Source organism: Lepidochelys olivacea, assembly GCF_965140295.1.
Source record: "Lepidochelys olivacea isolate rLepOli2 genome assembly, chromosome: 27".
NCBI classification, from domain to species: Eukaryota; Metazoa; Chordata; order Testudines; family Cheloniidae; genus Lepidochelys; species Lepidochelys olivacea.
In genome coordinates, this window is record NC_140437.1 from 3,317,509 (window position 1) to 3,341,175 (window position 23,667).

The following is a 23,667-nucleotide window of genomic DNA, read 5'->3' on the forward strand; positions in this document are numbered from 1 at the left end:
CATCCCAGCTATTAATAAGTGAGTTCTTGCCAGACAGGATGCTATCAAATTAAGTTTCCTTTTACATTTTCTAGGCACTTCCCTTTCTCTGGAGGCGATAGGCATTATCAGGACAGGAGTGTATTCCTAACAGCCCAATAGCACCTTATTTCAGTGTGACTAGTTTGAAATGTGAGGAGGTGACCGGTCGCTTCCCAGCTTATGGCTGCCTCTGCTGCTTAGCCAAAGGCCTTAGCCTAAGCACAGAGCCTCAGACTGTCACAGTGAGAGAAGGCCCTTACACCGGCAGACAGTGATTTTGATTCTTTCTTTTATACCTCTATAACTAGCCAAGTGATAAGAATAGACCTAAATTCTTCGAGTACAGGCCTTTACCAACAGGCCTGAATATCTATATTCTAACAGTGGTGCCCTGTTCTTCACGGGGATATGGGGTCCAGGGCAGCCTGGGGGGTTAGCGGGGGGCCTGACACTGGCAGCAGCGAGTGACCCAGCCCCAGCCCACTCCGCTCCACCCTGCCGGCTCCCGGCATTGCTCAGGGGCTGGGGCTTGGAGGATGAGATGGAGTGGGGGGGTGGGGGGTGGGAAGAGGCGGGGCATGGTGTGGCCAGATTGCTTGCTGCTGCCAGCACCAGGCCCCCCGCTAGCACCCCAGGCCACCCTGGACTCTCTGTCCCCCTGAAGCGCGGGGCCGCCCAAAGCGCAGGGCCCGGAGCAGTGCCCCAATCCGTCCTATGGATGGGACGGCTCTGCTTGGGCATCACCAGAAATTATACAAACCTGCCGCCCATGGCTACGACGATGATCAAAGTCCTCCCCCAAACACACCTTCCAAGATCCATGGGTCCTACACATGCCCATCACACGTGGTGTACCTCATCCAGTGCACTAAATGTCCCAGCAACAACACTGTGGTGAAATCAGACAATCACTACGCTCTCAAACAAACTCACAGAGGAAAATGATTGACAAAAACATCCTTTCACATGTGGGTGAGCACTTCACAGAAAGCGATCACTTTGTGTTTGACCTCTCAGGCCTCATCCTCAAAGGAGACCTGCACAACCTTCAGAAGACAAGTGTGGGAGCTTAAATTCATAACTGTGCTAGACACTAAAAATCATGGACTAAATAGAGACACTGGATTTATGGCTTATTACAACACTAACCCACTAACACGACCTCCCCTCAACATTTCATTTTTTCTCTCTCCTTTTCCCCCTATGACTGGAGGTGTGTTAACAGGCCACTTCACCTTGAATGGGCCCTTGAAATGTGTTAACTACTTATGCTAAACAATCTGTTCCACCTTGTATTTAACTGTGACACTCGGAGAGTCTTTTCCAGACCTGAAGAAGAGCTCTGTTTGGCTTGAAAGCTTGTCTCTCTCGCCAACTGAAGTTGGTGGAATAAAAGATATCACCTCCCCCACCTTGTCTCTCTAATATCCTGGGACCAACATGGCTCCAACTAGTGGGTCACTTTTCCTGATCCCTCCCCAAGTGACACTTGTTCTGCAACAGACCTAGTGCGGTGTCATTTAAACGGATGTAGAAAGGCCAGATGCACTATTCAGTTTTAATACTTTCCCAGTAGCTCCATTTCCTGGGAGGGGAGAGCATTTTTAATTCACTAACAGTGCGAACCCAGTGATTCTTGTATAACCAGAACCTGTCACTTTGATTCTTCCCAGGAGACTGGCAAAATCCACACTGCTTCTCATCCCCCTCTTTGGGGTTCACTACGTGGTGTTCGCCCTCTTCCCGGAGCATATTGGCGTTGAAGCAAGACTCTATTTTGAACTGGTTCTTGGCTCCTATCAGGTATGAGAGTGAGGGAGCAGCTGGCGCAGAGAGGAGTAATAACAGAAGCCCCAGCTGTGAACCTGGGCCCAGATTCTCTCTCCCTGTACCACCCAGGTGCAGCCCTTGCACCCTGTGCCCTGCCCACACATCAAAACAGGGCACGGAGGGGGTTGCCACAGGCTGACAGAGGCAGAAAATGGGCTCTTATTTTTTTATTTTAAAAAAGAGAACAACTACAAAATAAGGGGGGGAAATACAGTCGAAGGAGACGTCTGACTGTCCATGAACGCAAACGGAGCGTCACCCTTTCGCAGCATGTCAAACTAACAGCCAGGGTGTGATTGTAACCAGCTCAGTACTACCCTGATTCCCTCCCCCGATGCAATTACCCAGAATCCCCAGGCGCAGTCCCTATCTTACCAAGGAACAGAATGTATCATTGCTGTGAGGGCTGCAAACCAGCCAGATAAACTCCATGTGGCTCCTATGAATAGCTAGGCCCCAACAGCAGCAACCACCTTCTTTAGATAAACATCCACAGAGTATTTGTAACAGCATAAATAAAATGGGAGGAGTCTAGCCCTTGGGCTTTCCAGGAGGGTGGAGAAATGCAGCAACATGTTTGTTTTGTGAAACTTCTTCCCCTGCTGTTGTATTTCAGGGGTTCCTGGTGGCTCTGCTGTACTGCTTCCTGAATGGGGAGGTGAGTGATTTCCCTTCAGCACACGTGTGCACACATGCATGCACAAACACGTGCACGTGTGCACACAAATTCACTTGTGAACACATGCATGTGCACACAGATACATGCAGTGCACACACGTATACCCATACACACAAGGATGTGCACATGCACCGCATTGGCTCAGGGTTCCTTTTCTAATTAACTTCCCCAGTGCGGTGTCTAGCACTGGGATTGTGTCCTTATTACCACATCCCTCCTCGGCTCCAGCCTAGCCAGCTGGTGCCATCTGTAGCTGTTAAAGGGGGCTCCCTGAGTGCTGAGGGAGGGGGTTTCTGACACTGGGAGGCTAAATCAGTTGAACTGATGATGTAAAAAGCCACCTTTCATTGGCCTGTAGATATGAGACCCTGCATCCCTGTGGACCCTTCCCTGTGAGGCTCTCAAAGCCCTTTGCCAAACCTGAATGAGTCCTAGGGGGAGGGGTCTGGGTGCTGGCCTCCATTTCCTATGGGTTGAAGTGAAGCTCAAAGTGGGGAAGGCCCAGCTTCTCCCAGCGCTGTTCCAAGGTGATTCTCTGCTGGGCTGTTCCAGGTGCAGGCTGAGATCCGGAGGAACTGGGGCAAATGGCAGTCGTCCATGGAGAGCAACGTCTTCAACCTGGTGACCCAAGACTTTACAGCCTGAGAAGGGAAAGGGCTGGTGATAAACAGCTTCCCAAAGCCTGACCGCTATTCCGCGCCCCGCAGCAGCAGCCCCAGTGGGGAGTAGGGCAGCGCCTTGCATTCCACTTTGCCACCCAGTTTGTTTCTGCTTCCTTGGCCAAACATACAGAGGTGGGGACTGAGGGAAAAGACCTTGTAGATCGACTCTAGCCCCTCCCCAGAGATTGTTGCAGGGTCGTACTCTGCATTCTATTCTTCAGAGCTTGTCCAGCTTTGTGTTCAATGTCCCAAGAAACAGACCTTCCTCCCCTTCCCTCTGGGAAATGACCCCACAGCAAAGATTTTGCACTTGGGAAAAGTTTCCAGAGATTCAGGCTGTATTCTCCATTCATTGCCTTCCTCCTAGTTATAAGCCATGCACTGCTCTAACTCACTCCTCTTCCTCCCTGCCATGGGCCCCCACCCTGCTCTCAGCTGTTGTGACTCACGTCCCCCACACACATCCAATCCACCAGTCTCCTTCGCAGGTGGGTTGCCCTTCTTGTAAATACTTAGGGGTTTTCTCCATCTTTCTGGTCCTGAGCTGCATGGGATGCAGCATCACCTGGCACAGCCTGCCCAGGGCCAGATGTCAGCATCGCCTGGCATGGCCTGCCCAGGCCATATAGAGAAGGCAATTGTATTCCTGCACCGTGATGTGCTACCTGCCCTGAAGGCTTCTCTTTTGCTGCCATCGTGTGTTTGTTCTTTACACTCGCTCCCAGGGCATTTCAGCCTGGTTACCTGGCAGGTTTTTCTCCTCCCCCCAAGATGCTTTTTTTCGGGTGGCTTTGCATGTTTCCAAGCTGAATCTTATTTTCTGTGATTCCTGTTCCTCTCCCTGGTGCTCACAGCTCCTCCTGGCCTAGTGCCATCTGCAGAGTTCGTCAGCATGTGGCTTTCTCCCACTGCCCAGCTCAGTAATGAAGATGTTGGATGAGGCCAGTCCTTGCACAACACACATTCCCAGCTCCATGCCTTGCTGTTTACCCCTGGCCAACACTTCATTTGATACTTCCCCCTTTGGCTTTGGTTCTTTTAGCCCTGTCCCCACCCACAGAACAGGATACCCACACCCAGCAGTTGGAATCAGAGTGGACAGGGTTCGCTCCTGTGTGAGAAGCCAGCATTAGGGCGAGGACCAGCTTCAGTCCCACTTTTTTAGGCTTTTAATGATGTCTTGGCTTCATACAGGCCCTGTGCACGGGGTGAATTTCACATTATAGCAGGATTTGGTGAGACACTGACCTGGGCTCTCCCCACCTCAGAAAATCTGACCCTGTGTCAAGCCATCATCATCACCAGTCTTCCTACACCATTGGGGTGTAGGTAGCCTTTATTTTTATTTAAAGGTAACTTTAGTGCTGTTCTATTACACCATCGAGGGCTTGGCTCTGGCAGCTACAGTTCAACAGACTAACAAATTAGAGACTAATTTGAGCCACTAAGGGGCCTCTAAGGGGCCACAAGGACTCCTTGTTGTTTTTACAGTTCAGCAGAGCTCTCTCTGCCTGTTTTAGCTCTAGAGCTCATAGGAACACATGAAGCCATAAGCAAGTAACAGACAATCATAAGAAGGTCTATTATCTTGTATCCATTTTATTAATGTTACCAACACAGTTATGAGTATCACAGCATATACAATGCCTAGATCTATCCAGGCACCAGTTCTAACTGCAGCCAGACTCGCATCCTCCTAGACAGCATTAGGGTCAGGTGGGTCTCTCATGGATTGATCATCAGTACAGGGATGCTTCCTGCTGGAGTTTGCCCATAGGAAGCTCAATTTTCCTGCTCTGAGCATCCCCTTTTTATAATGTGATTCTCCCTATACTTACATTCTGCACATGTACATGCAAGTGTCACCCCTCTTTTTCCTTATTGGTCTGATGTTCTCTAGAAACAGACAGGACCGCAATTTCTATAGTACATGTAGGTTCTCTTTATTCTCATTGGCATTGACACATGTGGGCCTCTACCACATTTTTATGATTTAAAATTAATCTTCCAGCTAATTTTTTGCAATGTTACCCCTTGGTGCCTCTTTTCCCATCATCTCAGTGCATCGGGTTATTCTTCAGTCACTTAATTTTGTCAGCATTTCTTAGCTCCAGGGCCTAAAATAGCTAAGCTAAAATCTTGCAGGCCTCAGCCTACAGGTCTTACATTTCAGCCTTTCTTCCTTAGCTATCTAATCCCTGATTCCCTCTAACTACTGTTCAAGCTTATACTTCTACCACCCTACAACTTAACTCAATTTACCATACAATGCTTATATGTAACATGACATGGTAATTAATCATAACATCACCCAATAACTGGATGATAAACTAAAATCATTGGCTGCAAGGGGCATCAAGCAGGAGTTAAACTGTGCCAGTTGTTCCTATTCTGAGCTCATTTTATATGCCGATGTAATAAAGCTGCTTCAGACATTACTGTGTTACGGCGTGTGCCTCTAGCATCAACCGCTCTTGTCTCTTGCTCTAGGGGTGCCAAAGAAATGCCTGTTTAGGTAACCTGGACTACTGGGCATTCTGAAAAGATGTCCCAGATATGTCCTGTGTCAAGGGCTGCACTAAAATCCAGAGCCCTTCACCTACCAACACTCTGACTGTCTCTCACTTTGGCTCTCTAATATCCTGGGACCAACACGGCTACAACAACATTGCAAAGCCCCGGTCAGGTTTATCCAGCAAGACTTGTCCTTTGTGAGACCACTCCGCTGGCTTCCCTAATCCCTGAGCTGTTTACTGATTTCTTCTCTCCTGGGTTATGAAACTGTTTAATTTTATGGCCCACTCAGAAGAGCCCCCACAGCCCAGGCATTCAGAGCGCTGTCCTGGAGGGAGCCAAAAGCAACAACAAAGTCTGGCCTTTGAGCAACACAGTGAAGTGGCCACTGGCCAGTGATTTTCAGTTCCTCTGGTTTTTTTCCTGTTGCTGCCCAGACTGTGATAAAATCAGTGCTTGCCAACATACCACTTCCCAAGGGTCCCCAGCCTGCTGGAGAATTGCATCCTCCCCACACACACATGCACTCTCTCTCCCCTCACATTTGTTTAATGGGGATAACAGCCCTGTCCTGTCTTGCTGGGGTATGGAAGAGGGGCAAGTAAATATCTAACATAGGGTATGTCTACACTACGAAATTAGGTCAAATTTATAGAAGTCGGTTTTGTAGAAAGCGTTTTTATACAGTCGATTGTGTGTGTCCCCACACAAATGCTCTAAGTGCATGTAGTCGGCGGAGTGTGTCCACAGTACTGAGGCAACCGTCGACTTCCAGAGCGTTGCACTGTGGGTAGCTATCCCACAGTTCCCGCAGTCTCCGCTGCCCATTGGAATTGTGGGTTAAGATCCCAGTGCCTGATGGGGCTAAAACATTGTCGCAGGTGGTTCTGGGTAAATATCGTCAGGCCCCCGTTCCCTCCCTCCCTCCATTAAAGCAAGGGCAGACAATCATTTTGCGTCTTTTTTCTTGAGTTACTTGTGCAGACGCCATACCACGGCAAGCATGGAGCCCGCTCAGATCACTTTGGCAATTAGGAGCACATTAAACACCACACACATTATCCAGCAGTATATGCAGCACCAGAACCTGGCAAAGCGAAACCGGGCGAGTAGGCGACGTCAGTGTGGTGACGAGAGTGATGAGGACATGGACACAGACTTCTCTCAAAGCACGGGCCCTGGCAATGTGGGCATCATGGTGCTAATGGGGAAGGTTCATGGTGTGGAACGCCGATTCTGGGCCCAGGAAACAAGCACAGACTGGTGGGACCGCATAGTGTTGCAGGTCTGGGACGATTCCCAGTGGCTGCGAAACTTTCGCATGCATAAGGGCACTTTCATGGAACTTTGTGACTTGCTTTCCCCTGCCCTGAGGCACAAGAATACCAAGATGAGAGCAGCTCTCACAGTTGAGAAGCAAGTGGCAATAGCTGTGTGGAAGCTTGCAACGCCAGACAGCTACCGGTTAGTCGGGAATCAATTTGGAGTGGGCAAATCTACTGTGGGGGCTGCTGTGATGCAAGTAGCCAACGCAATCAAAGATCTGTTGATATCAAGGGTAATGACCCTGGGAAATGTGCAAGTCATAGTGGATGGCTTTGTTGCAATGGGATTCCCTAACTGTGGTGGGGCCATAGACGGAACCCATATCCCTATCTTGGCACCGGAGCACCAAGCCGGCGAGTACATAAACAGCAAGGGGTACTTTTCAATAGTGCTGCAAGCACTGGTGGCTCACAAGGGACGTTTCACCAACATCAATGTGGGATGGCCGGGAAAGGTACATGACACTCACATCTTCAGGAACTCTGGTCTGTTTCAAAAGCTGCAGGAAGGGACTTTATTCCCAGACCAGAAAATAACCGTTGGGGATGTTGAAATGCCTATAGTTCATAGAATCATAGAATCATAGAATATCAGGGTTGGAAGGGACCTCAGGAGGTCATCTAGTCCAACCCCCTGCTCAAAAGCAGGACCCATACCCAATTAAATCATCCCAGCCAGGGCTTTGTCAAGCCTGACCTTAAAAACTTCTAAGGAAGGAGATTCCACCACCTCCCTAGGCAACGCATTCCAGTGTTTCACCACCCTCCTAGTGAAAAAGTTTTTCCTAATATCCAACCTAAACCTCCCCCACTGCAACTTGAGACCATTACTCCTTGTCCTGTCCTCTTCCACCACTGAGAATAGTCTAGAACCATCCTCTCTGGAACTACCTCTCAGGTAGTTGAAAGCAGCTATCAAATCCCCCCTCATTCTTCTCTTCCGCAGACTAAACAATCCCAGTTCCCTCAGCCTCTCCTCATAAGTCATGTGTTCCAGACCCCTAATCATTTTTGTTGCCCTTCGCTGGACTCTCTCCAATTTATCCACATCCTTCTTGTAGTGTGGGGCCCAAAACTGGACACAGTACTCCAGATGAGGCCTCACCAATGTCGAATAGAGGGGGACGATCACGTTCCTCGATCTGCTCGCTATGCCCCTTCTTATACATCCCAAAATGCCATTGGCCTTCTTGGCAACAAGGGCACACTGCTGGCTCATATCCAGCTTCTCGTCCACTGTCACCCCTAGGTCCTTTTCCGCAGAACTTCTGCCTAGCCATTCGGTCCCTAGTCTGTAGTTGTGCATTGGGTTCTTCCGTCCTAAGTGCAGGACCCTGCACTTATCCTTATTGAACCTCATCAGATTTCTTTTGGCCCAATCCTCCAATTTGTCTAGGTCCCTCTGTATCCTATCCCTGCCCTCCAGCGTATCTACCACTCCTCCCAGTTTAGTATCATCCGCAAATTTGCTGAGAGTGCAATCCACACCATCCTCCAGATCATTTATGAAGATATTGAACAAAACCGGCCCCAGGACCGACCCCTGGGGCACTCCACTTGACACCAGCTGCCAACTAGACATGGAACCATTGATCACTACCCGTGAGCCTGACAATCTAGCCAACTTTCTACCCACCTTATAGTGCATTCATCCAGCCCATACTTCCTTAACTTGCTGACAAGAATACTGTGGGAAACCGTGTCAAAAGCTTTGCTAAAGTCAAGATACAATACATCCACTGCTTTCCCTTCATCCACAGAACCAGTAATCTCATCATAAAAGGCGATTAGATTAGTCAGGCATGACCTTCCCTTGGTGAATCCATGCTGACTGTTCCTGATCACTTTCCTCTCATGTAAGTGCTTCAGGATTGATTCTTTGAGGACCTGCTCCATGATTTTTCCGGGGACTGAAGTGAGGCTTACTGGCCTGTAGTTCCCAGGATCCTCCTTCTTCCCTTTTTTAAAGATTGGCACTACATTAGCCTTTTTCCAGTCATCCGGGACTTCCCCCGTTCGCCACGAGTTTTCAAAGATAATGGCCAATGGCTCTGCAATCACAGCCGCCAGTTCCTTTAGCACTCTCGGATGCAACTCATCCGGCCCCATGGACTTGTGCACGTCCGGTTTTTCTAAATAGTCCCTAACCACCTCTTTCTCCACAGAGGGCTGGCCATCTATTCCCCATGTTTTGATGCCCAGCACAGCAGTCTGGGAGCTGACCTTGTTCGTGAAGACAGAGGCAAAAAAAGCATTGAGTACATTAGCTTTTTCCACATCCTCTGCCACTAGGTTGCCTCCCTCATTCATTAAGGGGCCCACACTTTCCTTGGCTTTCTTCTTGTTGCCAACATACCTGAAGAAACCCTTCTTGTTACTCTTAACATCTCTCGCTAGCTGCAGCTCCAGGTGCGATTTGGCCCTCCTAATTTCATTCCTACATGCCCGAGCAATATTTTTATACTCTTCCCTGGTCATATGTCCAACCTTCCACTTCTTGTAAGCTTCTTTTTTATGCTTAAGATCTGCTAGGATTTCACCGTTAAGTTATCCTTGGGGACCTAGCCTACCCCTTAATGCCATGGCTCATGAAGCCGTACACAAGCAGCCTGGACAGTAGTCAGGAGCTGTTCAACTACAGGCTCAGCAAGTGCAGAATGGTGGTAGAATGTGCATTTGGATGTTTAAAAGCGCGCTGGCGCAGTTTACTGACTCGGTTAGACCTCAGCGAAACCAGTATTCCCACTGTTATTACTGCTTGCTGTGCACTCCACAATATGTGTGAGACTAAGGGGAGACATTTATGGCGGGGTGGGAAGTTGAGGCAAATCGCCTGGCTACTGGTTATGCATAGCCAGACACCAGGGCAGTTAGAAGAGCACAGGAGGGTGCGGTGCACATCAGAGAAGCTGTGAAAACCAGTTTCATGACTGGCCAGGCTATGGAGTGAAAGTTGCACTACAAGGTGGGTAGAAAGCTGGCTAGATTGTCGGGCTCAACGGGTAGTGATCAATGGCTCCATATCTAGTTGGCAGCCGGTATCAAGTGGAGTACCCCAAGGGTCGGTCCTGGGGCCGGTTTTGTTCAATATCTTCATAAATGATCTGGAGGACGGTGTGGATTGCACTCTCAGCAAATTTGCGGATGATACTAAACTGGGAGGAGTGGTAGATATGCTGGAGGGGAGGGATAGGATACAGAAAGACCTAGACAAATTGGAGGATTGGGCCAAAAGAAATCTGATGAAGTTCAATAAGGATAAGTGCAGGGTCCTGCACTTAGGACGGAAGAACCCAATGCACAGCTACAGACTAGGGACCGAATGGCTAGGCAGCAGTTCTGCGGAAAAGGACCTAGGGGTGACAGTGGACGAGAAGCTGGATATGAGCCAGCAGTGTGCCCTTGTTGCCAAGAAGGCCAATGGCATTTTGGGATGTATAAGTAGGGGCATAGCGAGCAGATCGAGGGACGTGATCGTTCCCCTCTATTCGACATTGGTGAGGCCTCATCTGGAGTACTGTGTCCAGTTTTGGGCCCCACACTACAAGAAGGATGTGGATAAATTGGAGAGAGTCCAGCGAAGGGCAACAAAAATGATTAGGGGACTGGAACACATGAGTTATGAGGAGAGGCTGAGGGAGCTGGGATTGTTTAGCCTGCAGAAGAGAAGAATGAGGGGGAACTTGATAGCTGCTTTCAACTACCTGAAAGGGGGTTCCAAAGAGGATGGCTCTAGACTGTTCTCAATGGTAGCAGATGACAGAACGAGGAGTAATGGTCTCAAGTTGCAGTGGGGAAGGTTTAGATTGGATATTAGGAAAAACTTTTTCACTAAGAGGGTGGTGAAACACTGGAATGCGTTACCTAGGGAGGTGGTAGAATCTCCTTCCTTAGAGGTTTTTAAGGTCAGGCTTGACAAATCCCTGGCTGGGATGATTTAACTGGGAATTGGTCCTGCTTTGAGCAGGGGGTTGGACTAGATGACCTTCTGGGGTCCCTTCCAACCCTGATATTCTATGATTCTATGATTCTGTTTGTTTCTCCTTGATGAAACCCCCCGCCCCTTGGTTCACTCTACTTCCCTGTAAGCTAAACACCCTCCCCTCCTCCCTTCGATCACTGCTTGCAGAGGCAATAAAGTCATTGTTGCTTCACATTCATGCATTCTTTATTAATTCATCACACAAATAGGGGGATAACTACCAAGGTAGCCCAGGAGGGGTGGTGGAGGAGAGAAGCACCAGGAGGGGTGGTGGAGGAGGGAAGGACAGGGCCACACAGCACTTTAAAAGTTTAAAACTTTAAAACTTATTGAATGCTAGCCTTCTGTTGCTTGGGCAATCCTCTGGGGTAGAGTAGCTGGGTGGCCGGAGGCCCCCCTCACCGCGTTCTTGGGCGTCTGGGTGAGGAGGCTATGGAACTTGGGGAGGAGGGCGGTTGGTTACACAGGGGCTGTAGTGGCGGTCTGTGCTCCTACTGCCTTTCCTGCAGCTCAACCATACGCTGGAGCATATTAGTTTGATCCTCCAGCACCCTCAGCATTGAATCCTGCCTCCTCTCATCACACTGACGCCATCTTTCAGCTTCAGCCCTCTCTTCAGCCCGCCACTTATTCTTTTCAGCCTGCCACCTCTCTTCCCAGTCATTTTGTGCTTTCCTGCACTCTGACATTGTCTGCCTCCACGCATTCGTCAGTGTGGGAGGACAGCATGAGCTCAGAGAACATTTCATCGCGAGTGCGTTTTTTTCGCCTTCTAACCTTCGCTAGCCTCTGGGAAGGAGAAGATCCTGTGATCCTTGAAACACATGCAGCTGGTGGAGGAAAAAAAAGGGACAGTGGTATTTAAAAAGACACATTTTTAAATACCACCGGGAAATACTGACCGGGAAAACCGAGAAGTCTGCTGCTTGCCAGGGGCTAAGATTCGCGATGTGACGGAGAGACTGCCGAGACTCATCAAGCCCTCGGATCGCTACCCCTTCCTGCTTCTCCACGTGGGCACCAATGATACTGCCAAGAATGACCTTGAGCGGATCACTGCGGACTATGTGGCTCTAGGAAGAAGAATAAAGGAGTTGGAGGCGCAAGTGGTGTTCTCGTCCATCCTCCCCGTGGAAGGAAAAGGCCTAGGTAGGGAGCGTCGAATCGTGGAAGTCAACGAATGGCTACGCAGGTGGTGTCGGAGAGAAGGCTTTGGTTTCTTTGACCATGGGATGGTGTTCCATGAAGGAGGAGTGCTGGGCAGAGACGGGCTCCATCTTACAAAGAGAGGAAAGAGCATCTTTGCCAGCAGGCTGGCTAACCTAGTGAGGAGGGCTTTAAACTAGGTTCACCGGGGGAAGGAGACCAAAGCCCTGAGGTAAGTGGGAAAGCGGGATACCGGGAGGAAGCACAGGCAGGAATGTCTGTGAGGGGAGGGCTCCTGCCTCATACTGGCAATGAGGGGCGATCAACAGCTTATCTCAAGTGCTTATATACAAATGCACAAAGCCTTGGAAACAAGCAGGGAGAACTGGAGGTCCTGGTGATGTCAAGGAACTATGACATGATCGGAATAACAGAGACTTGGTGGGATAACTCACATGACTGGAGTACTGTCATGGATGGTTATAAACTGTTCAGGAAGGACAGGCAGGGCAGAAAAGGTGGGGGAGTAGCACTGTATGTAAGGGAGCAGTATGACTGCTCAGAGCTCCGGTACGAAACTGCAGAAAAACCTGAGTGTCTCTGGATTAAGTTTAGAAGTGTGTGCAACAAGAGTGATGTAGTGGTGGGAGTCTGCTATAGACCACCGGACCAGGGGGATGAGGTGGATGAGGCTTTCTTCCGGCAGCTCACGGAAGCTACTAGATCGCATGCCCTGATTCTCATGGGTGACTTTAATTTTCCTGATATCTGCTGGGAGAGCAATACAGCGGTGCATAGACAATCCAGGAAGTTTTTGGAAAGCGTAGGGGACAATTTCCTGGCACAAGTGCTAGAGGAGCCAACTAGGGGGGGCGCTTTTCTTGACCTGCTGCTCACAAACCGGGTAGAATTAGTGGGGGAAGCAAAAGTGGATGGGAATCTGGGAGGCAGTGACCATGAGTTGGTTGAGTTCAGGATCCTGACGCAGGGAAGAAAGGTAAGCAGCAGGATACGGACCCTGGACTTCAGGAAAGCAGACTTCGACTCCCTCAGGGAACGGATGGCCAGGATCCCCTGGGGGACTAACTTGAAGGGGAAAGGAGTCCAGGAGAGCTGGCTGTATTTCAAGGAATCCCTGTTGAGGTTACAGGGACAAACCATCCCGATGAGTAGAAAGAATAGTAAATATGGCAGGCGACCAGCTTGGCTTAATGGTGAAATCCTAGCGGATCTTAAACATAAAAAAGAAGCTTACAAGAAGTGGAAGGTTGGACATATGACCAGGGAAGAGTATAAAAATATTGCTCGGGCATGTAGGAATGTTATCAGGAGGGCCAAATCGCACCTGGAGCTGCAGCTAGCCAGAGATGTCAAGAGTAACAAGAAGGGTTTCTTCAGGTATGTTGGCAACAAGAAGAAAGCCAAGGAATGTGTGGGCCCCTTACTGAATGAGGGAGGCAACCTAGTGACAGAGGATGTGGAAAAAGCTAATGTACTCAATGCTTTTTTTGCCCCTGTTTTCACTAACAAGGTCAGCTCCCAGACTGCTGCGCTGGGCATCACAAAATGCAGAACAGATGGCCAGCCCTCTGTGGAGATAGAGGCGGTTAGGGACTATTTAGAAAAGCTGGACGTGCACAAGTCCATGGGGCCGGACGAGTTGCATCCGAGAGTGCTGAAGGAATTGGCGGCTGTGATTGCAGAGCCACTGGCCATTATCTTTGAAAACTCGTGGCGAACCGGGGAAGTCCCGGATGACTGGAAAAAGGCTAATGTAGTGCCAATCTTTAAAAAAGGGAAGAAGGAAGATCCTGGGAACTACAGGCCAGTCAGCCTCACCTCAGTCCCTGGAAAAATCATGGAGCAGGTCCTCAAAGAATCAATCCTGAAGCACTTGCATGAGAGGAAAGTGATCAGGAACAGCCAGCATGGATTCACCAAGGGAAGGTCATGCCTGACTAATCTAATCGCCTTCTATGATGAGATTACTGGTTCTGTGGATGAAGGGAAAGCAGTGGATGTATTGTTTCTTGACTTTAGCAAAGCTTTTGACACGGTCTCCCATAGTATTCTTGTCAGCAAGTTAAGGAAGTATGGGCTGGAGGCATGCACTATAAGGTGGGTAGAAAGCTGGCTAGATTGTCGGGCTCAACGGGTAGTGATCAATGGCTCCATGTCTAGTTGGCAGCCGGTATCAAGTGGAGTGCCCCAAGGGTCGGTCCTGGGGCCGGTTTTATTCAATATCTTCATAAATGATCTGGAGGATGGTGTGGATTGCACTCTCAGCAAATTTGCGGATGATACTAAACTGGGAGGAGTGATAGATACGCTGGAGGGGAGGGATAGGATACAGAAGGACCTAGACCAATTGGAAGATTGGGCCAAAAGGAATCTGATGAGGTTCAATAAGGATAAGTGCAGGGTCCTGCACTTAGGACGGAAGAACCCAATGCACAGCTACAGACTAGGGACCGAATGGCTAGGCAGCAGTTCTGCGGAAAAGGACCTAGGGGTGACAGTGGACGAGAAGCTGGATATGAGTCAGCAGTGTGCCCTTGTTGCCAAGAAGGCCAATGGCATTTTGGGATGTATAAGTAGGGGCATAGCGAGCAGATCGAGGGACGTGATCGTTCCCCTCTATTCGACATTGGTGAGGCCTCATCTGGAGTACTGTGTCCAGTTTTGGGCCCCACACTACAAGAAGGATGTGGATAAATTGGAGAGAGTCCAGCGAAGGGCAACAAAAATGATTAGGGGACTGGAACACATGAGTTATGAGGAGAGGCTGAGGGAGCTGGGATTGTTTAGCCTGCAGAAGAGAAGAATGAGGGGGGATTTGATAGCTGCTTTCAACTACCTGAAAGGGGGTTCCAAAGAGGATGGCTCTAGACTGTTCTCAATGGTAGCAGATGACAGAACGAGGAGTAATGGTCTCAAGTTGCAGTGGGGGAGGTTTAGATTCGATATTAGGAAAAACTTTTTCACTAAGAGGGTGGTGAAACACTGGAATGCGTTACCTAGGGAGGTGGTAGAATCTCCTTCCTTAGAGGTTTTTAAGGTCAGGCTTGACAAAGCCCTGGCTGGGATGATTTAACTGGGAATTGGTCCTGCTTTGAGCAGGGGGTTGGACTAGATGACCTTCTGGGGTCCCTTCCAACCCTGATATTCTATGATTCTATGATTTTATAGAACAATGGGTACACTCTTTCACAGGGGGTACAATGGGTACACTCACACGGTGGGTACATGGTGGGTACACAATGGGTACACTCTTTTCACGAGCTTGCTGTTAACATTACATACATAGCACATGTCTTTCGTTCCAAGGTCACATTTTGCCTCCCCCCAGTGCTTGGCTAGCCCCTCCCCCCTCTCCCCCTTCCCATGGCTAACAGTGGGGAACATTTCTGTTCAGCAAACACAGGAAAACAGCCCAGCAGGAAAGGGCACCTCTGAATGTCCCCTTAAGAAAAGCACCCTATTTCAACCAGGTGACCATGAATGATATCACTCTCCTAAGGATAACACAGAGAGATAAAGAACGGATGTTGTTTGAACGCCAGAAAACATGCACTGCAATGCTTTATTCTACAATGATTCCCAAGTACGTGCTACTGGCCTGGAGTGGTAAAGTGTCCTACCATGGTGGATGGATTAAGGCTGCAATCCCCAGAAACCTTTTGCAAAGGCTTTGGGAATATATCCAGGAGAGCCACGAATGCTAGGGCAAATTAATCATTAAACACGCTTGCCTTTAAACCATGTATAGTATTTTAAAAGGTACACTCAGCAGAGGTCCCTTCTACGCCTGGCGGGTCCGGGAGGCAGCCTTGGGTGGGTTCGGGGGGTACTGGCTCCAGGTCCAGGGTGAGAAACAGTTCCTAGCTGTCGGGAAAACCAGTTTCTCCGCTTGCTTGCTGTGAGCTATCTACAACCTCATCATCATCATCTTCCTCATCCCCAAAACCTGCTTCCGTGTTGCCTCCATCTCCATTGAAGGAGTCAAACAAGACGGTTGGGGTAGTGGTGGCTGAACCCCCTAAAATGGCATGCAGCTCATCATAGAAGCGGCATGTTTTGGGCTCTGACCCAGAGCGGCCGTTCGCCTCTCTGGTTTTCTGGTAGGCTTGCCTCAGCTCCTTAAGTTTCATGTGGCACTGCTTCAGGTCCCTGTTATGGCCTCTGTCCTTCATGCCCTGGGAGATTTTGACAAATGTTTTGGCATTTCGAAAACTGGAACGTAGTTCTGATAGCATGGATTCCTCTCCCCATACAGCGATCAGATCCCGTACCTCCTGTTCGGTCCATGCTGGAGCTCTTTTGCGATTCTGGGACTCCATCATGGTCACCTCTGCTGATGAGCTCTGCATGGTCACCTACAGCTTGCCACACTGGCCAAACAGTAAATTGAAATTCAAAAGTTCACGGGCCTTTTCCTGTCTACCTGGCCAGTGCATTTGAGTTGAGAGTGCTGTCCAGAGCGGTCACAATGGAGCACTCTGGGATAGCTCCCGGAGGCCAATACCGTCTAATTGCGTCCACAGTACCCCAAATTCAACCGGGCAAGGCCGATTTCAGAGCTAATCCCCTTGTCGGGGGTGGAGTAAGGAAATCAATTTTAAGAGCCCTTTAAGTCGAAAAAAGGGCTTCGTCATGTGGACAGGTGCAGGGTTAAATCAATTTAACGCTGTAAATTCGACCTCAACTCCTAGTGTAGACCAGGGCATAGATAGAGTATCAGAACCAGCTCCTGTGGCCCCTTGTAAGGGCATAGCCTGCCCCTTTTTAAGGCCTGGGGCTAGGCCAGCCCTGATCAATCAGCTTTCCACCAGTAGATCTCAAAGTGTTTTGCTGAAGATATCAGTTTCATTATCCCAAGTTTATAGCCAGGGAAACTGAGGCACACAGAGGGGAAGTGTCTTGCTAAAGGTCACCCAACAGGCCCATGGCAGAGCCAGGAACAGGACCCAGGTGTCCTGACTCCCAGTGCTGTGTGCTATACACTAGGCCACACTGCCTCCCTAGACAGATTAGCGCACTCCTGTGCACTCAGCAGGCCAGTGGCAGAGCTGGGATTAGAACCCAGGTCTCTGTACTTCAGCCCACTGCTCTCCCCACTAGGCAATACTGCCACACTCTGTAATCGTGGTCATAGCCCAGGTGACTAAAAGCTCTTCTCCTTCTGTAATTATTTGTGCACATAGGAGTGATTTCAATAAAAAGACCTACGCCCGTGCTGTGCTATGCCGGGGAATTTAGGGGCAGGGTGTCGGGAATGTCGGCTTCCATGCAGCCGTGTTAACTCGGCCACACTGCACAGACGTCAGCAGGTGTCAGCGTACGTTCCCCGACAATGGAACCACGTCACAAGGATGCAAAGGGGCCTGGCAGCAGCTGTTCTCATGCTCTTGGCAGGTGACCAAGCCCAGGCTCTGCAACACTGAGAGCACAGCCCTCTGCAGCTTGAGCTAACCCATGGAGCACCTGCCCAAGGATGGGGTGCACTCCCCATCTCTCGCCATCTTTAAGTCAAGGTGGGGTGTCATTCTTAGAGATACTCTGCAGCTCACAGGGAAGGTAAAGGCTGATGAGGAAGCTATTGGGGAAGGGTCTCTGGCCTGTGCTCTTTATAGGAACTCAGACTTGATGACCTAACAGTCCTTTCTGGCCTTAATGTGTCTGGCTAACGGGCTAAGTGCCATTCCTAGGAGCTGTGGACAGTTCTAGCCCCCTTGGCCTGGGCACAGAGGAAGGACACAACACACACAGGCAAGTGGGTGGTTAATCCCTTGTGGGAGGCCCTAATGGAATGTGTGCACTGGAGCAAGGAGGGTAATTTTCAGACACAAGCAGTGGGACAGGCTAGTCTCTCAGGTGCAGACCCAAGGAGTGTACATGGGGTGGCAACACTGCTACTTTTCACAGACTAGGGCCCGCAGAGCTAGCGTGAGTACATCCACCCCTCCCGATCCAGTGCAGACAGACCCTTACTCCGCATTGCTTGGCCTGCTGTGTGCTTCTAGTCCCAGTGGTGTCCTGGTTCTTGCAGCGACAGAGGGTTGGGGCCCCAGGGCCCTGCAGGTTACTTTGGGTGGCCCGGCCTCTCCTTGATGCACATTGGGCCCAATCCACAGATGAACGGGAAGGAGTCTGGGCCATGGTCCTGCCTCAGTTAATCTTCTGTGGAGCTCTTTGCCCTGACCAGTCTGGCCTGACTCCCTGAGTTCTCGCCTACGCCAGGCTGCTTCTGGGCTGTTCTCCCTGCGGGGGGGCAGCTCCCAGGGTGGTGTTGTTCAAGGCCCTGGTACAGACAAGGCTCAGGCATCAGCATTAGATGATTTGGTGGTACAAGCACCTGAGCCACCTCCTGGTGCTGCCTCATTGGCAAGTATATGCTGTAGCCTCCTGGCTACACGAGGCCCTTCCACCGCTTGGGCTGCGTCTCTAGTGCGGGGAGCGGCGCAGGGCTTTGCTGAGAGCCTGCGGGTGGCACTGTGAGCCTGTAGCAGTCCAGCCAGTGCTGACACTGGATACAGCGGCATGGGCTGTGGAATGAGCAGCAGCCCCAGAGCAGCGGACATTGGAGACAGGCTCAGCTGAAGTGGAGGGCCCTGTCTGATCCCACAGTAGCGCTGGCTGCTGCCCTCTTCTTGCTGTCCTGAGCAGTCAATGAGTGTTTCTTCTGGGGACTTGAGAGCACCTGTGGAGGAAGGGGGGAGGGCTCTGCTGCTCTCAGCAGCGCCTGGCACCCGGGCCCACCTGGCATTGAGGGAGAGCTCGGGGACCCAGGGTTTCCCCACTTGTCACCCCAGAGACCTGACTGCTAGGGGGTTAATGAGCAGACTGGGATGGGGGATAAGCCAAAGGTCCTGCTCCCAGGCCAGCTTTTATATGAGCCAGAAAAGTCCAGTGCTTTCCCTGCTGCTTCTTCCACCCCTCCCCCTTGTTTGCTCCCATCTCCAGTCACCTGCTGCTGACTGGTGATGTGCCACTAGCCATTTCAGCACCCAGCTGCCCCGTGGAGCTCACAGCTGGGACACAGGGAGCCAGCAAGTCTGTTCTGCGTGCCCAGACGTCCCGCTACGGAGCCTGCGCAGGGCACTCACTGGGCCTGGTGCTGTGTGTGCCCAGCTGCTAAGAGTCTGCCGTGCGACGAGCAATGACACGGGAGTTGGGGAGAGTTGTGCAAACGCCTCACTCCCAGATCCTGGCATGGGATGATCCTGCCCGCTGTGTCCGTGGGATCCAGCAGGGCTAGCATCATTCAGCATAGCCTCCTTTCGCTGGGTCCTAGCCTGGCTCACAGCAATGCATGCAGGACTACGGCAGCATTTGGAGCACAAAGGAGGGATCTCTTCCGAATTGCCTTTGCTAGACCCTTCACCAGGGCTCATCAATGTCCCTGTGGTGCAGCTGATACTCTCTGCAGGACGTGTATACTCAGGGAACCCAGCCAGGCCTCCATTCCTAGTTCTAGACCAAGCAGGTTGGTAAGGCAAAGTTAAGGCTGGGAATAGGCAGGAACGCCAAGGTCCAGCCAGTCCAGTGGCCTGTCTCTGAAGTGGCCAACACCAGCTGCTGCAAGGACAAAGCAGAAAATCTGCAGTAGCCAATGTGGGATAATCCGCCCCCCAGAATAAGTCTCGTCTTGGTCCCTAATACTTAGACACTGATTTAAAGCCTGAACCACAGCGTTTTCCCTCCTTTCCAATGCTTCTTGTTAGCATCAACTGTTGCCCTCTGGCTAGTCCTGTGAGCCATATAAAGGTCCAGTCCCACTTTGGCTCTTGTGATGTTTTTGTCATCCTGTGGCAGGGAGTTCCACAGTCTAAGTATACAGGGAAAAAGCCTTCCACAAACATTATCAACAAAATAACGGTTAGAAAGCCAGGCAATTCTAAGGTCGGGGTGAGGCCAAAGCTGTGGATTTCATTGCAGCAAGGAGGCTCCCGGCAGGGTAAGGCAGGGTGGAAGAAGCAAGTTCAGACATACCCAGGCAGGGGCTAATGGGAGGCCAGACACCAGTAGCACAGGGTGCCTTTGGAAAGGACAAGGAGCTTTGTGTCTCCACTATATATAAGGGCCAGTCTCTTCCAGGGGTTCTTTGGGAAGACAGTACAGACCAGCTGTAAGCTGCAAGGCACAGTTTGGGGGAGACAGCCTGAAATCTGTCACCCTGGAATCTTCTTAATTCAACACCTCGGTCAATGCAGCTATAATGTGAGTGACTGATGCTCCAGAGAGGAGCGTGTGCTGCTCTGAGGGACAAGACAGGGCCTGCCTTTGGGAGAAGTAGGAGAGCAAACAAGGTTCACTGCCCTTAGGAGATGGGAAGGGAAAGACGGCTGTTCTCCTCGGAGGGGTATTTGGGACCTATCTTCTCCCTCTCTGCTCCACCCCCCTCTGTCCCTCGGCTGCACCCCCACCTGTCTTGGTGGAGATGTGAGCCCTCCTTGCCGCATGGTGCTCAGGCCTGGGGGCAAAGAATTGCCTGGAGTGGACATGACTACTCTAATGGATCAGAGTGACGTGTCTGCACCATAGAATCATAGAATATCAGGGTTGGAAGGGACCTCAGGAGGTCATCTAGTCCAACCCCCTGCTCAAAGCAGGACCAATCCCCAATTTTTGCCCCAGATCCCTAAATGGCCCCCTCAAGGATTGAACTCACAACCCTGGGTTTAGCAGGCCAATGCTCAAACCACTGAGCTATCCCTCCCCCCAAGGGATAGTTTATTGACAGAAACTAAACTCAAAATAAACCTGCAATTTCCTGAGCACAATACAACCAGTTACCCTCTGATCAGAGCACCACCAGGTGTTTCCTGCCTGGAGTGAGTCTCATAGCCCCCTTGCAGGTTTCTCTGCGGGTGCTTATGTGCTGACTCTGCTCTGGCCCCCTCAATCCCCACTTCCACGTAGTCCCCTGTTGCTGTTTGTAGGGGAAGCACCTGACCCCTCTCAGGTGTGCCTCTTCAACAGTCAGGCCAGGCTGGCCCCAGGCTCAGGAAAGGGCAAGTCAAGTTACACTGAGGTACCTGGGGAAGCCCCTATCAGGTGCATTCACAGCCTGTAGCCTGGGCCTGCTGTATCCTCCCATTGGCCCCTCTCATTGTGGCTGGTTGGGCAGCGTACTCACAGCAGCTCTCGCCAGCAGCTAGTCAGGATCCCAGTCAAGTCCTGAAGCCAGCCCTCACCCCCACAGGCAGTCAGCTCCATGGGCAGCTAGAGAGACACCTGGAGGCCAGGCAGCGCTGGGAGCAGCCACCCCACAAGAACCTCACCTGTGCTGCGGGAAGATCCGGGTGACCTAGTGTCTGGGCTTCTCCTGAGTGAGAGCCCTGCTGTCCCCTCTGCATCCTGTTAGAGTTAGACACCCCAGCATATCCAGGGAAGGTTTTCCAGTCATAGAATCATAGAATATCAGGGTTGGAAGGGACCTCAGGAGGTCATCTAGTCCAACCCCCAGCTCAAAGCAGGACCAATCCCCAATTTTTGCCCCAATCCCTAAATGGCCCTCTCAAGGATTGAACTCACAACCCTGGGTTTAGCAAGCCAATGCTCAAACCACTGAGCTATCCCTCCCCTCAAAAAAAGGGCGATCGGCTGGAGCCCCCTGTGAGTGCGGGGCGTCTGGTGGCCCTGGCTGCCGGCTCGGGCTGGGGGTCGGGGCGGATGGTGGGTGCCTGGACGCGGTGAAGGCGGGAGATTCCCCCAGCCCGCGGGCTCATGGACGCCCCAAACTTTCTGCCTTTAACACCGCTCAGCCCCTGTGTCCCTGGAACTGCAGAGGCTGCCCCGCTGCACCCAGCCCAAGAGCTGCAGGCGGCGGCGCTGCTCCCCAGAAACCTGGGCGCGTGGATTGCTGGCTTTCTGCAGACTCATCCTGCTGCAGTTCTCCGCCGGGACTCTGCCCCCGGGAGGAGCTGTCAGGGCCACCCGGCCTTGCTCCCAGTCCTGTGTTCTCGGGACCTTTCCCCACTGACAAGGATGGGAGCCATATAACTGGATCCCTGCTCGTTGTACTGAGAGTAGAACTTAGCCCTTCATTTTTCAGGAGATGCGTGCAGGCCTTTGCAATGGGAATATTCTCTGCCTGGCAGAGGGGAGGGGAGTGCAGGGCTAAGGTGGAGCTCGCTGTGTGCCAAGGGACCCTGGGGGCTGTACTAAATAACTTGCTTTGCGTTGGGAAGCTGTGTATTCCTATCCCAGTCTGAGTCACAGGAGCTGTCACCAGACCAGTCACAAAGCTGCAATTGGTACTGTAACCCACACACCTTCTGGGTGTGGTGTTGTGTCCCACCTAGTAGTGCCAAGACCACTTAGAGAGAGAGAGATTAATGAGTCTGCTCTACAGCCTTAGCTAACAGCTGGTTGGCTTTAGGCTCATATGGTAGAGGCACATGCACTAAGCTCCAGAGGACCCAGGTTTGATCCCAAAGACCGGGGTCTGTCAGTGTTACAGTAGCACCCCGCTCTCAGATTGCATAGGCCTGTAACACATGCGCATGTGTAGCATGGGGCAGCAAAGATCAAACCTGGGCTCAGCACAGCCCCTAATCTGAGCCAGGGGAAGTGCCGTGGGGAAGTGGAAACCGCTTCAAAGACTGAAAGGTGAGATCCATGTGGCTTCCTTTGCTCTGGTTCAGATTGGCCATTCCAGCCAAAGTAGCCTTGGTCTACGCAGAGCTATCCTGAGCCCCCAGTGAGGACCCTGGAGACACCCTGTGCTCTTGGGGAGGAAAGCAAGCAGGCCATGAGGGAAGGAGGAACCCAATATTCCCCATTCACATTTCAGCCTGTGTGGTGCTGAGCTTGTCCTGTTGTGGCATGGGCCTCTCTTCAATCCAGCGCACACTAGTGGCCTGCACCTCTTGGTGGTGAGCATGAGGAGGAGCCGGGCACTGGTGAGTAGAGCTGCCTAGTGAGTGACAGTCCCACTTCACAGCAACTTTTGAGGTTCTGACATTTGTTTTTGGTTTGCTGTGGAACAAGCCCCAAACCTTCTGTGACAACCAAATTGTGTCCGAATGTTACTTTTCAGCTCAAACCCTGAGCTTGAGGAGTCTGTGTGTTCACAGTCTGGCGATAGCTCACTGGACTGTGGGAGAACCATGTTCGGGTCCTAGCCCAGCTTGATTCAAACCACAGTGTTTCATTCCAGATTCCTCTGAGTCAGGAAGAGCAGGGAGTGCTACCCAGGCCTCTCTAAACAGTCCTGATTTTTAAAATTTCTAGCAAAAAATTAGGAACGGCCATACTGGGTCAGACCAATGGTCCATCTAGCTCAGTATCCTGCCTTCCGAGAGTGGCCAATGCCAGGTGCTGCAGAGCGAATGAACAGAACATGGATATCCCAGTCCTGGGAAGGAGGCAGTCACAAACAGCACACAGGCAATACCCACTTGGTGGAACTCAGCTCAGCACCAGTGCTTAGATCCCAGAGAGCCACTCTGCATCAAGAATTGACTTTGTGAAAGACCAAGGCAGAGGGCTGCTCCCACAGCT

At 51.1% G+C, this 23,667-nt stretch overlaps 1 protein-coding gene across 1 annotated transcript in view; it reads left to right on the forward strand.

Annotated features, from left to right (window-relative positions):
• Positions 1-3,175, forward strand: part of LOC311513564 (vasoactive intestinal polypeptide receptor 1-like) — a gene marked incomplete at its 3' end in the record, with an annotated part of 67,886 nt that extends 64,711 nt beyond the window's left edge. The window contains exons 14-16 of the mRNA XM_084615485.1: positions 1,695-1,824; positions 2,468-2,509; positions 3,083-3,175. Coding sequence (XP_084471611.1) covers positions 1,695-1,824; positions 2,468-2,509; positions 3,083-3,175 — 265 coding nt within the window. The remainder of the gene's footprint in view (positions 1-1,694; positions 1,825-2,467; positions 2,510-3,082) is intronic.
• Between the last annotated feature and the right edge of the window lie 20,492 nt (positions 3,176-23,667).